At 35.5% G+C, this 18730-nt stretch overlaps 1 protein-coding gene across 1 annotated transcript in view; it reads right to left on the minus strand.

Moving 5' to 3' along the window:
* The window catches only part of cftr (CF transmembrane conductance regulator), a 62391-nt gene that overhangs the window by 41339 nt on the left and 2322 nt on the right, over positions 1–18730 (minus strand). Inside the window, exons 2-7 of the mRNA XM_059336003.1 lie at positions 18453–18563; positions 10954–11065; positions 6781–6996; positions 5650–5739; positions 2275–2438; positions 1171–1296 (exon numbers count right to left, since the gene is read on the minus strand). Coding sequence (XP_059191986.1) covers positions 1171–1296; positions 2275–2438; positions 5650–5739; positions 6781–6996; positions 10954–11065; positions 18453–18563 — 819 coding nt within the window. The remainder of the gene's footprint in view (positions 1–1170; positions 1297–2274; positions 2439–5649; positions 5740–6780; positions 6997–10953; positions 11066–18452; positions 18564–18730) is intronic.

Below are 18730 nucleotides of genomic sequence, written 5' to 3' on the forward strand. Positions count from 1 at the left end.
GTTTTAGCACCAGGTTGATTCTGGTTCTGCTGCACCATCGAAGCCTTTTGATAGCGACTCTCTCTCTCTTGTGTCATTTTCCTTTCTAGCTCCATTTATAATATAATCATTATACACATAATGCATTAAAAAAGATCCTGGAGAGATGGATGTCTTCAAAGATAAGATGTTGTATGCTGTATTTGGGAACTTCTGTCCATAACCGATCCCGACAATCATCAAACACATTTTGTGAATGAAAAGTAAGTAAGGAAGGAAGGAAGGAAGGAAGTAAAGAGGTAAGTAAGTAAGTAAGTAAGTAAGTAAATAAGTAAGTAAGTAAGTAAGTAAGTAAGTAAGTAAGTAAGTAAATAAGTAAGTAAGTAAGTAAATAAGTAAGTAAGTAAATAAGTAAGTAATTAAGTAAGTAAGTAAGTAAGTAAGAAAGTGAGTAAGTAAGTAAATAAGTAAGTAAGTAAGTAAGTAAATAAGTAAGTAAGTAAGTAAGTAAGTCAGTAAATAAGTAAGTAAGTAAGTAAGTAAGTAAGTAAGTAAGTAAATAAATAAGTAAGTAAGTAAGTAAATAAGTAAGTAAGTAAGTAAGTAAGTAAATAAGTAAGTAAGTAAGTAAGTAAATATTAAAATATATACACTGTTTGTTTCTCATTGTGACTACATGGATGTATGTGTACTTATGTGTGTGTAAGTTAATAACAAGTTGTGTATGTTAATAATGGTAATAATAAGTTATACTACATTACTATGTGTTATACATACATATATATAAATATTACTGTTGTTATATAACTGAATACAATAAATTAACATAGGGTGAAGGGGATTTAATAAGCTCTGGCTTCTTCCCACTCATTTCGAACACAAGTGTTGAGTCTTGTTGTTGTTTCATTTTGTGTTGTTGTCTTGTATGTATTGTTGTTCGTTTGTTTTTAATTGTTCATCTTTTATTTTGTGTTCAAATAAATTCTCTATCACAATCAATCAGATATAAACACGTTTATTAGGATTTTTTAGCTTCTGACTCTTTTGGATAATTAAACATGCCCCGGGTCAAATTGACCCACAAACATTATTGCTGTTCCTGAGAAAGGAACATAACAGGAAGGTTAAAAGAAAATAAACATAGAAAATGCTCCTTTTGTGATATAGGTTTTGTGTCTTTTAATGTCTTACTGTCTGATGTTCTTGATGATGGTCTCCATCACTTCTTCCCAGCCGTACGCCTTCACAGAGTGGATGTTGTCCACGATCTCTGAGGTGAGAGCCAGGCGGCGGCTGATCATCCCCGCTCGCTTTGCCCTGTTTACACGACACAGTTTTACTTACCGCAGAATGAATCATACGTGTATAGAAGCAGATCTCTGTATGCTCACACAGAGGCATGCATATGCAGACACAATGCACTCATGCAAGCATTAACCCTTTGGAGTTTGGGGCTATTTTGTCGGTTTTTGACTACTTTTCATTCTGCCTGTATAAACGACTTAAAAAGTGTTCACCATGCCATGTTGGTATTGTTTTCAGCACAACCTCAGCGATATGACCTGATTATTATTTTTTTCATTTTGATTTACTGGATCAACATTTTCAACACAAAAAACACACACGAAATTAAAAAAACACACATAAAACACAAACAAAAACACACAAAAAATTACAAAAAACACGCTTAAAAACAACACATGGAACACATAAACACACAAAATTACAAAAACACACGTAAAAATCACTTTTTTTTTTTTTACAAAAATCCCACATAAAAACTATTAAAAACACACAAAACACATCTTTCTTTCTTTTTCTTTTTTTTTCGAAAACCACCCAAAAAATGACAAAAACACACATAAAACACACACAAAAATGACAAAAAAACACACATAAAAACACAAAAACAGACAAAAAATTGACAAAAAACATACAACATACAAACAAAACATTCAAGCTTTTTCAGTATCTTACACCTGTTGTAAATTGCATTTTTTAGATGAGTTCTTACATACTAAAAGGGGGAGATTTCACTGAACCATACCAACAGAGATGGTATTACACTTTTAGGAGGAACGGTCTTCATTTCAGATAGGCTATTCATCATTTTTTACATTGAACATGTGATTATCTATAGTCTATAGATGGATATAGTCAGATTGCAAGAGAAATACAGTAAGGATTTCAAGCATTTACAAGCACTTTATCCAAAATCCAAGCACTTTCTAAACCTTGAAAATACAACATTTAAATTCAAGCATTTTCAAGGATTTCAGGCACCCGTTTGCTCACCGGTGCGGTCCCATCTTCTGTGAGAGCCAGGCCTGGATGATGCCCAGCAGAGTTAAAGCTGCCAGCGCGCAAAATCCATTCACCTCGATCAGCTCCCAGATCAGACCCACACACAGAATACACTGCAGAGGGGTGATCCAGACAAAGTGGGCCAGACCTAAGCTCTGAAATAAAAATACACAGTGTTACGACCCGGCTGGATTTTGTGAGCTATAACATGTAATAGGAATAGAAATGAGGTGGAACGCAACACTGGGCAGTTCTGGTTAATTTTGACCAGGGAGAGAGTGCTCTTGTACAATGAAATGAAAAGGAGGCTATATGGGGGCTGAAATGAGGTCAAAAATGACCCATATCCATTTTTTAGCTAAGCTTGTTAAGCTAACTACTTAGCTAACTTTTTGGCTAAGTATTTGGCTAAGTACCTTGCTAAGCTAACTACTTAGCTAACTTCTTGGCTACGTAGTTAGCTTAGCAAGCTACTTAGGCAAGTCATTTGCTATGTAATGATACAACAACTTTAAATAATAATGAAATAATGATCTGTTGTTCTCAAAAACAAGATATTTAAAGAATACTTGGAATATCCAATCATAAAATAAGTTGATATCAAAAGATAGAGCACATCACACAGCAAGCATTTAATGACATGGGAAATGAATGAAGGTCATTTTTTACCCATGTTGTGCATTAGAAGGGGTGTCCATATGTTGTGCATCAAAGGGTTAACAAAGGGTGTCCAAAATCTTGGTTTCAGAATCTAACAATTTTGCAAGCTACACACAATTACATAATTGGATATAGGGAATATGATTCCCTATATACAGGAGAATCACTGTGACACTTTCCAGTGAGGATATGTTCTTTCTCTCCTGACCACAGACAGGTCAGAGTTCAGGTTCAAGGAAAACGCTACCAAGAATCTTTGTTTTTTGCATCATAGACTCACTACCTAAAGGCATGAAAAGTCAATAGAGGACAGCAGCTGTAGTCAGTTTGGATCAACACAACAGACTTGGAGAGGTAGTCAAGTAAAACAAAAGTAAACAGTTAACCAAGCCAGCAGCAAACTCCCCATATTTTTGTAAAAACATGAGGGTCTGAACATACTGAGCATACAGGTAGACAGTAGAGCAGGTGGGCTGTGCCAAGCTAGGCCATTATGGAGTTCAGAAGGAAGAAGAAATCTAACTGTGATTAAAAAAAACATTACAATTGAAATACATTTAGGCACTTTATTTCTGTCAATTGCAGTTTTCCAATAGCTTGTGCATCTTATTTTGACACTTTAATTGGTAAGTTTCTATGAAGATAAGATAAGATACAACTTTATCTATCCAGTGGGGAAATATAGACACATAGATATGGAAGACAGAATAAAGAATATAAAAAATAAGACATATGCATTCTTTTTATATAACACACATTATATACAGTCATGGAAGAAAATATTAGACCACCCTTGTTTTCTCTAATACCTTGTTCATTTTAATGCCTGGTACAACTAAAGTTACATTTGTTTGAACAAATATAATGATAACAACAAAAATAGCTGATAAGAGTTTAATTTTAGAGCTGATATCTAGACATTTTCCATAGTTTTCTTGTTAATGATTTTGGTTATTATCCATTTATTTACTTACTTACTTACTTTTTTTTACTATTTATTTAATAGAACCACTTTTTAAAAAAATGAAAATATTCAAGTAAATTGCAGATTCACTGATGTCCCTCAATTACATTTTACTTGGAAATATCAACTAATTAAGCCAATGAACTGGTTTAGTGAATATTACTTGGAACGAATGATTCAATTTACATACAAAACTGAGGACACATAATAACAAACAATCACTAAGTAATGCACTACATGAAAAACTGCTATTTTAAAGTAAAAGCACTGAATTCATATTTCTTTGTAGAATTTATATAGATGATTGAAATAATAATTACAGGGCCAAAAAAATCTCCTTTTTTCAGAATGTTTGCACTTTGTGGTTGATTAACTTCCCTGTCTCCTTTTATACTCTGCATGAAAGATTTGCAGTGCAGTATAATGAATGAATGAATTAATACAAGACAGAATGAAAGTATGGAATCACAAAAGTAGGGAAAATAGTCAAAGAAAGACACTAAGAAAAGAAGTTTTGAGGAATCCACTTTCATCCAGTTAGCACTGTGCAGATGAACCTCAGCTCTCACCTCAATGAGCTCCCTTTCATCCACTCACCTGCAAGGAAATCAACTCAACCACATGCACACACACACACACACACACACACACACACACACACACACACACACACACAAACACACTGGGTAACCCCCAACAGTCATTATGAGCAGAGAGTGGTGCATTCATGGCCAAGTCACATCCAAGCCAGGTGATAATTGTTTTAAAGCAGGTGGCAGAGTGTTTCCACATTCAACGCCTCAGTGAGACCCGAGGCAACACCGAGTTCAGTCCACACACACACACACACACACACACACACACACACACACACACACACACACACGAAAACCCTGCAGCTATTGCATAATCAGACATTTGTTTTTTCAACACAGATTCACAGTTAAAGAATACTTTGCCTAAGTACACACAACTTATTGTGTTTGTTTGTATACGTGTCTGTGTGTGTTTGTGGATCTATTGTCTATTAATGGTCCCTCAGTATGCAGAACACCTGGCTGGCTCTGTGTTGGGCAATAAAACAGATTCAATGAAGTTGAGGGTGTGAACTGTCAATCGTTCTTTCCTTCATCCTGGTGTGTCGCATTGTTTTTCAGGCTGCCATGTAGCACCCTATAATAAATGGGTACCAATCTTGCGGCCCGCGGGCCAATTGAGGCCCTGGTGACGATATTTTGTGGCCCCCACCTTGATATGAAAGTTTAATGTGAGTTTTATATGAATGGCACTTTACCGTGTTGTGTGTGGAAGGTCCCTTTAATATTTTTTGGGGTAATTTTGTGTCTTTTTTTAATCATTCTGTCTTTTTTTCGTCATTTTGTGTCTTTTTATGTTTGTAATTTTGTGCCTTTTTTGGTCATTTTGTGTCTTTTTTTAGTAATTTTGATACTGCCTCCAGCGGCCCCCAGGTAATTTGAGTTTGAGACCCCTGCTATAATGTAATAATTTCCTGATAATGATTGTGGTTATTATGAAGAAAAAAATGGAAAATGACTAGATATCAGCTCTTAAATTAAACTCTTATCAGCTATTTTTGTTGTTATCATTATATTTGTCCAAACAAATGTACCTTTAGTTGTACCAGGCATTAAAATGAACAAGAAATTGAAGAAAACAAGGGTGGCCTAATCTTTTTTTTCCATGACTGTATATAGGCTAACAAAATGTTTGTGTTTTCTCACCTCATCCAGCTTGTTGAGGTGAGCTGACATCAGACTGACCAGCTGACCAGTGCTGATCTTATCCAAGACTTTGCTGGACAGCTTCAGGGTCTGAAAAGGTCAAAGGTCAGGAGTCAGCCAAAGCACAAAAGGCAGAAAGTGAAGTGAGAGGAAGCCCCGCCCCCTCACAGCTCCCTGCGGAGCGCCACTACTGGACCTCCGCACGTGAGAATCTTTCTGGGAATGTTCAGTCACGGTCGCTGAACACGGTGGAAGCATTCAGCCGATCGTTCTGTCTCAACTTAAAAACAATAGCGGGGAAAATGCTGACAAATGCTCACACACAACTGTCCTACTATCTTATCAGCTGGGTTGTTTTGTCTTGTTCCAACAACTGGTTGTTACAGCAGTGACATTAAGTAGCGAGTGTAGCCAGTGATTCATGTGTAATCAGAAAAACAAAGGCCCACAGTGTCACCGGATACAAGATTTGGGAGACTTTACTCTGGAGCACATGTCAAAGGCAGATATTGTATTTTTTACACTCATTATGTTATAATATCAAGAGGAATTTATTAAATATCACCCCAAAATGTCAACTTCGTAGGACTTTTTTATGCATTTCTTTTCATTTTAGGCATAAATCTTTCATATGGAACTCAGGTTGGAAAGTTGTCTCAATCTGTAAAGACCTTCTTTGGTTTTAAACACAAAAATAAACACTCTGGCCCTCATTTATCAATTATTGACAGTGTTTAACTGTTATTTCTACAAACATCAGATCATGAATCTACTCCAAATATTAAAAATCTCCCCCCAAATTTTTTTTTTAGTAATTTTGTGTCTTTTTGTAAGTAATTTTGTGTCTTTTTTTGTTCATTTTGATATTGCCTCCAGCGACCCCCAGGTAATTTGAGTTTGAGACCCCTGCGATAGTGTAAAATCAATTCTCCGACTCAGACGTGTGTACTTCATGCTGACTCAAATTTGCGACCACGAGCTGAGAGCAGACGTGAGATCTGATCGTACCCTCCGCTCACGTCCAAACTGATAAATGCCGAGCCTTGCATAGAAATGATCGTACGTCCACTTTACGCTCACTTTCTGGCGTAAGCTCGTTTGATAAATGATGGCCAATAAATAGACCCTTACCTTTTTGTATATGAGACTAAAAAGGGCGATGCGGATCTGCATGCCCAGGTGGTGCAGGCCGAAGATGGCCGGCTGCAGCAGGAGGAAGCGAGCGGTGAAGAGGAGGCAGAGGCCCAGGGCCAGGAAGTATCCCTGGTTACGCTCCGGGGCGTGGAACGGGTCGAAGGAGGCGATGATGCGGCCCAGAAGCTGAGGCTGCACTGTCTTGGAAGCCTCCTACACCAAGAAATGGGACGGTAAGAGAAGGTGATTGATTAAATCTGCTCTTACATTACAGCTGGGTTAGGCAAAAAGGTTCATAAACATGAACTTAGCTGCAGTCGTGAGCCTTATTGTTCTCATTGTCAGACTCTTTTAGACTTGTCCAGATTGTTCCATCAAGCCCATGTGGCTGCAGATAAGTGGATTAAATGACTCGTGTCTGTTGTGCTTCTGCTTGACTGGAAGGAAAACCTGCAGCCACATGGCCCTTTATGGAACAGTTTGGCCTGCATGTAAAGCAACCCAAACAGTTAAGTTGTCCATGTTGTCAATGCTGGAGTAGCATTGTGGGGTTTTCTGTCATTAACCCTTTGATGCACAACAAAGTGACCCGGCAGAGTTTTTATCTTCTATATTTTTGCAATAAATTATTTTCATCATTCAGTATTCCAGGTTTTCCTCAATTAGTTTGTTTTTGATCATCATATATCCTAATTTTTATGTTTCCTTTATCAATTTTTGAATAAAATCCCTTTTTGTGTCACTACTCTTCTAATGCACAACATGGGTCAAAAATCACCCATATCCATTTTTAGCTAAGAAGCTTGCTAAACTAAATACTTTACTAACTTTTTGGCTAAGTATTTAGCTAAGTAGCTTGCTAAGCTAACTAATTAGCAAACTTTTTGGCTAAGTATTTAGCTAAGTGGCTTGTTCAGCTAACTACTTAGCTAACTTCTTGGCTAAAAATTTAGCTAAGTAGCTTGCTAAGCTAGCTACTTAGCTAACTTCTTGGCTAAGTATTTAGCTAAGTAGCTTGTTAAGCTAGCTACTTAGCTAACTTCTTGGCTAAGTATTTAGCTAAGTAGCTTGCTAAGCTAACTACTTAGCTAACTTCTTGGCTAAGTATTTAGCTAAGTAGCTTATTAAGCTAACTACTTAGCTAACTTATTGGCTAAGTATTTAGCTTAGCAAGCTACTTAGCCAAGTAGTTAGCTATGTAATAATACAAAAACTTTTTTTCTTCATAAAGTATGGGAGGCAAAATGGGAATAATGATCTGTTGTTATCAAAAACAAGATATTTAAAGAATACTTGGGATATTCAATCATAAAATAAGTTGATATCAAAAGATAGAGCACAGAAACACACAGCAGCATTAAATAACATGGGAAATGAATGAGGGTCATTTTTTACCCATGTTGTGCATTAGAAGGGGGGTCAATATGTTGTGCATCAAAGGGTTGAATCAGACATTCAGCAATAATCAGAAGTGCAACTAAATATTGTTGGAAAAATATTATGGGTTTTTTCATTAAACCAGCTCAAAAAAGATACCGTGGAACTGGAGATGCCTGCTGGAGGTGTGGTATGGAAGGAGCTAATCATTTCCATGTTTTCTGGACATGTCAAATTATTCAAGGGTATATATTGGGTTGAGATTCATCATCATGTGCAGAATGTGTTCTCAATTGTTTTCCCATTTTTATTTGAAACTGTGTATCTCGGTAACATAATACTAGACGGCTTTAGCAATGGAGACAAGAAACCGCTTTATATTCTTTTAGCAGCAAGAAAAAAGGCCATTAGTACCAGAAGATGGCTCAAGCCTGAGCAACTAAGAAATGAGGACTGGATCAACATTATACAAGAAATCTACAAAATGGAAAAAGTGACTTTTCAACTAAAATTGCAAATGGACTCATTTTATAAAACTTGGAAGGATTTCAAATATGTAAAAATCACTTTAGAATTAAAATAAAAAATATATATTAAAAATGATTTTTAGCAAAGTGACGATATGAGAGGACATCAGTGTCAATGTCCAAATAACTAATTTAACATTTTTAATGTTTTTGCATGTGTTTTGTCTGTGCTGTTTTGTGTTTTCTCTGTACTCTCGACATCATTGTAAATGAGGGGTTGCCCTCAATGATTCCTCGAGAAAATAAATAAAGGATTAATGAAAAATAACCCTGACATAACTGAGATTCTGCTAAATATTTAAGAAAAAAACAGTAGAAAAAACTCCTCCGGCTTCTCCTGAGAAGTGTTTCTGTTTCCCCAAACAGCCTCTTTGACATAACAGGCATTCTTGTAGTCATGACAACCACCTAAACAACTGTCCAAACTGACGGCTGCTGTCACCAACTTCCCATAAGTCTGGGACAGTGAGAAGGTTTGCGACACCATGGTGCGACATGCTTGTGATTTGTTTGCGTCATGGCACTGTGGCTCTACAGGCACTTACCACTGCAACACTGTTAACCCTTTGATGAACAACATATTGACCCCCCTTCTAATGCAAAACGTGGGTCAAAAATGACCCGCATTCATTTCCCATGTTATTTAATGCTTGCTGTGTGTTTCTGTGCTCTATCTTTTGATATCAACTTATTTTTGATTGAATATTCCAAGTATTCTTTAAATATCTTGTCTTTGAGAACAAGAGATCATTATTTAATTATAATTTAAAGGTTTTGTATTATTACATAGCTAACTTCTTGGCTAAGTAGCTTGCTAAGATAACTACTTCACCAAGAAGTTAGCTAAGTAGTTAGCTTAGCAAGCTACTTACCTAAATACTTTGCCAAAAAGTTAGCTAAGTAGTTAGCTTAGCAAGCTACTTAGCTAAATACTTAGCCAAAAAGTTAGCTAAGTAGTTAGCTGAACAAGCTACTTAGCTAAATACTTAGCCAAAAAGTTAGCTAAGTAGTTAGCTGAACAAGCCACTTAGCTAAATACTTAGCCAAAAAGTTAGCTAATTAGTTAGCTTAGCAAGCTACTTAGCTAAATACTTAGCCAAAAAGTTAGTAAAGTAGTTAGCTTAACAAGCTACTTAGCTAAAAAATGGATATGGGTCATTTTTGACCCATGTTGTGCATTAGAAGAGTAGTGACACAAAAAGGGATTTATTTCAAAAATTAATAAAGGAAAACATAAAAATTAGGATGTATGATGATCAAAAACAAACTAATTGAGGAAAACCTGGAATACTGAATGATTAAAATAATTTATTGCAAAGATATTGAACATAAAAACTCTGTCGGGTCACTTTAGACCCATGTTGTGCATCAAAGGGTTAACAGGTAAAACACACACATACACACACACATACAGGTGGCAATGTCAGTGAAACACACTGGTTGAACTGCAGGAATTAGTGTATTCTTTGAAGATCAATTCATTGTTTCAGTCATTTTTTAAGAATAAATAGCGTAAAAATTCAAATTTTCTTTAACTCCAGCCTCTCAAATAAGAGAATTTGCTGCTTTTCTTCGTCATATATCTTTGTTAAATAAATATTTTGGGTATTTGGACTTTTGGTTCGACAAAACAACATATTTGAAGATTTTTTTTGACATTTTTTTATGTTTAATGGACAACACGATACTTAAACGCAACTTAGAGGCTTCTAGTCATTTCCATGTTTTTTCTTGACAATAACCAAAATCAATATCAAGAAAACCATGGAAAATGTCTACATATCAGCTCTTAAATTAAACTCTTATGAGCTATTGTTGTTGTTATCATTTTATTTGTCCAAACAAATGTACCTTTAGTTGTACCAGGAATTAAAATGAACAAATGCAATGAAGAAAACAAGGGTCGTCTAATATTTTTTTTCAAAGACTGTACCTTGATTTTGACACTTCCTGTAATAATCTCTTAGCTTTCTTAGAGACTGTAGGCCTAGCTGTGAAGATATACTCAATTTATTTTTTGGTAAGTCATTTCAGACAGAAGGCAGAAAAAATAGGCCTTGTGATGAAGAGGTGAAAGACATCCATTCAGAAATCCACACACATGTTTTTTCTACAGTCTGTGGTTTAAACTAAATCTTTTTCTATCTACTTTACAAATAAACAAACCGAACATCACATCACAAGGTTACATCTGCACCTTAACGACTTCCTAAGTCGATTTATGTCAGATCTGCTTCTTCCAGAGACGACAGACCGACAGACTCACCCCGAGGTAGAGGAGGATACCGAAGAAGGCGAAGGGGCCGAGGAAGCATCGGGCCAGCGCTCTCATCAGCCGGGGCTTGTTCTTGGCCGAGACCACCTCTCTGTCCCATTCTCTGCAGGGAGGACAGAGTTACAGCACAGTTAAACAGCGCTGCAGGACAATAACACATCCACCAACCAAATGCCACCAAGGTTCGTCTGAGGCTGTTCTGTTTGTCCACTATGACTCTGGCAACAAACCTGCTGTCCTTTCTTAACTTTAGCTGGTGATTCAGTCACAGAATGAGAAGCTGGTAGTGCGTTTGTTTATCTACAGTCATGGGACAAGTAAAGGTACATTTGTTTGGACAAATATAATGATAACAACAAAAATAACTTATAAGAGTCTTACCCTTTGATGCACAACATATAAACACCTTCTAATGCACAACATGGGTCAAAAATGACCTGCATTAATTTCCCATGTTATTTCATGCTAGCTGTGTGTTTGAATATCTTTTTATTATTATTACAACAGATCTTTATATCCATTTTTCGTTTCATACTTTTATGAAGAAAAATAGTTTTTGTATTATTACATCAAGTTTACACACATGGGTCAAAAAATGACCTTGTGCATTAGAAGCGTAGTGATACAAAAAGTGATACACTAAATTGACAATTTGAGTATATGTGTAACTATGTTTGTCTTATTTTGAAGGTTTAACTTTAAAAGAGTTGTTAGAACCACCAGATTACATTGGAAAATCACATACTTTAACATTTGAGACTTATTAGAGCCACCAAATGATAATTTCCATTGGAAAAACACCAATTTAACAAAATAGGATAGTTAATATTTGTGTCTTCTTTGTCAGGTTTTAAATTGGTGACAACATATAAACACCTTCTAATGCACAACATGGGTCAAAAATGACCTTGTGCATTAGAAGCGTAGTAATTAAAAAAGGGGGTTTTATTAAAAAAGTAAGAAATGAAAACAAAAAAAATAGGATGTATGATAATCAAAAACAAGTTATTTGAGGAAAACCTGCAATACTGAAAGATGAAATTAATTTATTGCAAAGATATAGAACATAAAAACTAAGACGGGTCACTTTAGACCCATGTTGTGCATCAAAGGGTTAATTTAAGAGCGGACAAATAGCCATTTTCCATGGTTTACTTGATAATGACTTTGGTTAAAATTGGAGAAAACAAGGGTCTAATCATTTTTTCCATGACTGTATTTTAACATTGTTGGAATTGTTTTGACTATCAGTCATTTAGAAATTTAGAAACATTTACATACAAAAACACAAAACATACTAAACGTAGAATTATTAATAAAAAAGAATGTTGTATTTGTTTATTTCTTCTTCTAATATTTATTATCAGCGTTTTCCCTTTATGTAATTTCAATTGAGAAAATACACACTTTTTTTTAGATCATAAGGATAGGGCACTGACTCTAATGTGCATTTTTACAAGTTTTATAGATGTTTCTAAAAATATTTTGGGGTATTGAAGCATTTGAGTTTGTTGGCCTTGTTGCGACACAGTTGGATTAACTTCCACAAAGTGCCCTGGCAGGCAGTTACAGCTACGGTAAAGTAGCAGCATTGTTCTCTGAGGGTCATTTATAACCGGGGTGATTTGGCTGACCGGTTCAACGGTGAGTGATGGGAGACGAAGTGGGAAAGAGAAGAAGGACACCAACAAGGAAGAGACTGATAAAAACAGAGTGAGAGGACAAAGTCTGAAGTGTTTCCCGATCATAGGTATTGATATCCTGAACCTAAATAACAATGGACTCTACCCAAGCCCTTAAAACCAGAACTAAAGATGTCTACCAGTACCTTTGCACTAGGGCTGGGCGATATATTGATATAAAAAATATATAAATGCTGCCCTTACTAGGGTTTGTCATATTTGGTTCTTTTGTAATGTTTGTTATTCTTTTCTCATATAAATATATTTATTTCAGAAAAAGATTGGCCTATTTAATTTCATAGGCAATTTTTATTAAAGACATGGGTCTCAAACTCGCGGCCCGCGGGTCAATTGCAGCCCTTGTGACAACATTTTGTGGCCCCCACCTTGATATGAAATTTTAATGTGAGTTTTATATGAATGGCACTTTACCGTGTTGTGTGTGGAAGGTCCCTTTAATTACTTTTTTTGGTAATTTTGTGTCTTTTTTTAATAATCGTATGTCTTTTTTAAATAATTTTGTGTCTTTTTTTGGTCATTTTGTCTCTTTTTTAAAGTAATTTAGTTTTTTTTCTGTCACTTTTTGTCTTTTTTGGTAATTTTGTGTCTTTTTGTGTCTTTTTAAGTAATTTAGTGTTTTTTCAGTCATTTTGTGTCTTTATTTTGTCATTTTGTGTCTTTTTTGGTCATTTTGTGTCTTTTTTTAGTCATTTCGTGTCTTTTTTGGGTCATTTTGTGTCTTTTTTTAGTAATTTTGTGTCTTTTTTTGGTCATTTTGATACTGCCTCCAGCGGTCCCCAGGTAATTTGAGTGTGAGACCCCTGATTTTTTTTTTTTTAAAAGCTACTCCTGTTGCTTTACTGTATTTATGTTCACTTAAATAAATGGTTTCAATAAAACTACTTGTGACATGTCATATTTGGCTTTGACTTTAACTGAACATTTTCTCTTACTTTGCGATAAAAATATCAGGATATATGTCGCATATCGATATTCAGCCTAAATATATCGGGATATGACTTCTGGTCCATAATGCCCAGCCCTACTTTGCACAGTATATTTATCTCAATTTGCAGATTAACAGAGGTATGGATCAGCACAGATACGGACTCTGAATGGATTGGAATGATGACTTAGTTGAACCACAATAAACTACATTTCTACTATCTATCTACTTTTTCAGTGGAATACAACATAACAAAGTGCTTTCAAATATCACCATAAATTCTTATTTTACATTATTAAAATTCCATTTAAAATGCATTGTTAAAACACTCTTGTCTTGTCTATTCCTGCTCTTGATGTATACAAAATATCAGTGTTTTTGCAGCATCATGAATCGTTTCCATGCCAGGAAAGCTCACTGAACTGAACTGAGCTGAACCGAGAGGGTGATTCAGGGCCGGACGGTACACACCGCACTTTAATGGAAGGTAAAGTTCACATTCCCAGAAGCCTTCACTGTTTGCCCGATCGGAATAATAAAAGAAAAATCACCCACCACTGCTCATTCATCACCCGGTGGGCACCAGGCCCCTTCTGAAAGGTCAACTCTTTAACACCCATGTACATTAACTGGCTTGTTGGCACCATTCAGCGTGACGCAGGACGCTGGGTAACCAGGAGGCAAGGCCACTGTGGGACACTGCTCAGGTTGTTAAGTCCAGTCAAAATAAAATAAAAGAAAGGAAGAAGACACATGAGTATTAAATCTTACTTTGTTTTGTTGGAGAGAAAAAAATCAAAGATGTGGCATTTACTCAGTGCTATAAGAATAGTAAAAAACAAAAAAAAGGATGAGAGGAGAAGAGAAAAGGATAAATGGAAGAAAGAAACATTATAAACACGCAAAAAACATGAAGCTGACCAAGTATTTTTTATCTAGCAATAGTATCTTAACTCTATGGAGTTTGGGGCTATTTTGTCCATTTTTGAATCCTTTTCATCCTGCCTGTATACACCACTTAAAAAATGTTTAAATGCCATGTTGATATTACAATTTAGGTCATTTTTGTGTATTTTTTAATCATTTTGTGTCTTTGTAAGTCATTTTGTGTCTTATTAATCATTTTTATGTCTTTTTGTCTCTTTTTTGTGTCTTTTTAAATCATTTTTATGTCTTTTTGTGTCTTTTTTGGTCATTTTGTGTCTTTTATTGTGTCTTTTTTAGATATTTTGTCTCTTTTTTGGTCATTTTGTGTCTTTTTTTTTAGTAATTTTGTGTCTTTATGTGTCTTTTTGTGTGTTCTTTTTTAGTTATTTTGTGTCTTTTTAGGGTCATTTTGTGTCTTTTTTGGTCTATCTATCTATCTATCTATCTATCTATGAAAATGAAAAATGAAAAGACTGCCACAGAGATGAGAAGGAAAGGAAAAAGTAAAGCCAATACAAGGTTCATTTAAGTTGAAAAAAAGAGAGCAAAAGAAAAGAAGAGAGCGAGGGAAGGAGAGAAAAAAGATTGGCATGATGAGAAATGGGCAACAACAAGAGATAGATTCACCAAGAGTGAGAGAAAAATCAAAAGCAGACAGAAGAGTTAACCTTGTCCATCATCTGCTGCCTGGTTGTTTGTTTGGCACACACAGGTTTGGTTTATGTCAAGCCCTGTTTAAATGCCAGCCCATATTTTAACTTGACTGTGAGGGAAGGATGGCTACTGTAAACACATGCAAAGGGCACTTATGAAACGCATCAATGGAGCTCACCTGTGGGTTTCACTTTATCTGGAAATTAATCCAGATACACATTATGCAGGGTACATGCTACCTACAGTCATGGAAAATATTATTAGACCACTTTTATTCTTCAACGTATTGTTCATTTTAATGCCTGGTACAACTAAAGGTACAAATATAATGATAACAACAAAAATAGCTGATAAGAGTTCAATTTAACCCTCTGGAGTCCACGAAAGCGCCGGAGCACAACTTCTTCATGATGTCAAAATAAGAGACAAAAATGACTAAAAAAGACACAAAATGACCAAAAAAAGACACAGAAGACACAAAATGACAGAAAAAGAGACAAAATGACAAAAAAAAGACACAACAACAGACACAAAATGGCCAAAAAGACACAAAATGACCAAAAGAGACACAAAATGACAAAAAAAGACACAAAATAAAATAAAAAAAAGACACAACAGACACAAAATGACCAAAAAACACACGAAAAGACATGAAAAGGATTTAAAAAATGGACAAAATAGTCCAAGACTCCATAGAGTTAAGAGTTGATATCAAGACATGTTTCATGGTTTTATTGATAGGGATTTTGGTTATTATGAAGAAAACCATGGAAAATGTCAAAACGACCATAAAGATACTTGCAAAGAGCATGAAAAAGGTGCAAAACAACCAGAAACACACACAAAAAGACTACCAAGAGACATATAGAGACTCACAATGACTATGAAAGTGGCAAAACAACCACGAAGGGATTCAAAATTACCAAAAAAAACAAACAGATAATGCCTTCCAAGAGACACAAAAACAGCTACAAAGAGACCATAAAAAGACTCAAAATGACTGTGAAAAGCGGTGAAACAACCACAAAGACACAAAAGGACTACAATGATTTTGGTTAATATCAAGAAAACCATGGGCAATGTCTACATATCAGCTCTTTAATTAAACTCTTATCAGCTATTTTTGTTGTTATCATTATATATTGTCCAAACAAATGTACCTTTAGTTGTACCAGGGATTAAAATGAACAACAAATTGAAGGTCTAATAATTTTTTTCCATGACAGTACACATGCTTTTTCTGCTGTGACAACTAAAAATGTTCGCTCTGTAAAAGGTTTTGGACCATGTGCTCGCACTGGAAATTTGAGAAAAACATCTTCACAAAGAAGCCTTTTGGAATTTGATTCTAGTGGAACTGAACTGTTAACTCTTGATGTTTTAAAGTTTATGGCTTTTGTGTTAGTTGTAAACTTCACTGAAGGTGCATAAAATATATTGAGGCATCACAATGTTTGTGTTTAGCTAACAGTCAGTTTGAGAACACATTAAACAATAAATTTGACCCATAAATGGTTATAGGATCATAAACTGCATTTCATCACCCTGTTAAAATAATCGCCTAACTCATTTCTTGCAGGAAAAACAAAAAACTTCAACAAAAGTGTAACATATGACATTTATTTATCATTTAACTCAAAAAGGATGTAACAAAGGATGGCTATTGGCATATAAATAACACTGTGTGTAAATTATCTAACTTAAGAGAAATAAATGACTTAGGCAATTTTTTGAACATGCCTTTGTGACTAAAGCAAGATATGGTAACACTTTATTTTGAAGGTGTCTATATAAGAGTCACACAAGCCTGTCAGAAACATGACATGACAAGTATCATGAGCATTAATGTTACTTCAAAGTGTCATTAATGTTCATGACACATCCCATGTCATGTTTATGACACGCTCATGTCACTCTCATGTAGACACCTTCAAAATAAAGTGTTACCATATCTTGCTTAAGTCACAAAGGCATGTTCAAAAAATTGCCTAAGTCACATTTTATTTTGACTTAGGCATTATAAATCAGCTTAAGTCACACACTTGACATAGGCCATTATCTTAAAGGGGTAAAATCACATGATCTGATCAACTGAGGATGTAGGAGATTTTACCATAGGTGGCCGGCATCATGAGGAGATGATTTAGGCAAAAAAAAACAATTTTGACAAAAAAATTACTTAGGCGATTATTTTAAGTGTGACGATTTAAAAAACAAAAAACAAAAACAGGACATAGCTGCTATGACACCATTGCTTTTTTGACCATGGTTTTGGAGTCTTGAGTTTGTTGTCACCATCATGTTTTTTGGAGCCAGACATGACCATATCTTGGCAGGAGCTAGGGACGGATATGACTAAAACTGAGGACACCACCATGGACCATAATTTACAAAATAAACATCATGCTGAATTGGAGGACACTTGAATCGAGCAACCGAGACCATAAAATCATTGGGAAAATGTTTTGCTGAGGTAATAAATCAAGCGAGAAGTAGGTCCTTTTTCCCATAGACTTCAATACGATCAGACTTCTTTTTGCAGCCAGTGGAGTCGCCCTGCTGGCCATTATAAAGCATTACAAAGCAGCTTGTAGCCCTACTTAAAACTTAAAATATTTAGTTTAATTGTCCAACTTAAAATTTTATCGAAGTTTGTTGCCTTGAAATTTTGAGTTCACCATACTTTTCTTTTTTTTGCAGTTTACAGCATAGCAACTCCCACACTGCAAAAAAAGAAAAGTTGGGTGAACTCAAAATTTCAAGGCAACAAACTTCGATAAAATTTTAAGTTGGACAATTAAACTAAATATTTTAAGTTTTGTTTTTGAGTTTGCTCAACTCTATGTCAGCTAATGTTGCGACCACAATTTTGAGTTAGCATTGATACGCTAATGGCTACTCTTGTAGCTTGAACAAGCAGCGCCGCTAACATCCGTTAGCCACTAGCATCCGTTAGCCGCTAGCTTTCGCTAATGACCGAATTTCACAACAAAGAAATAAGAGTTATCAGAACTATTGTCCCTTGTTGTGAACCCCAACTTAAATATATAAGTAACAAAAACTCACAAACTTGTTTTTGAGCAGACAACTGGCTTCCTTTGTTGTGCTAACTTACATTATTGCCCTAAATGTCAGTAATTTATATTTCCAAGTTTTACCAAATTAAATCACTGTTTTAGGCCAAAAAATACAAGTTGGCTTTTTTGCAGTGCAGTAACAACACAACAACAACAACAACAACAAAAAGCCCATCAAGGGTCAGGCAAATAAACAGAACCAACCTTTCGAGTCTCTCAGAGAGATTGTCTGCCAGATCATAGGAAGGAGCTTTATACACATCTGTCAGCTCCAACTTCTTTGTGAAGCCCTTCCTCAGCAGCGGTGTCGTCCACCTGCACGAAGCCACAGATTAGACAGATTGTTGGGATCAGCTGCATGAAGTTATGAGGCACATGCAAAAGTGTGAGAATATCTTGAGAATATCCCAACAGATAGAGTCCAACATGCACAAAAACTGGCTGCAGACTCTGGATGCATCATCTTACTATAAAGTCCTGAA

This window comes from Centropristis striata, chromosome 6 (genome assembly GCF_030273125.1).
Source record: "Centropristis striata isolate RG_2023a ecotype Rhode Island chromosome 6, C.striata_1.0, whole genome shotgun sequence".
Classification (NCBI taxonomy): domain Eukaryota; kingdom Metazoa; phylum Chordata; class Actinopteri; order Perciformes; family Serranidae; genus Centropristis; species Centropristis striata.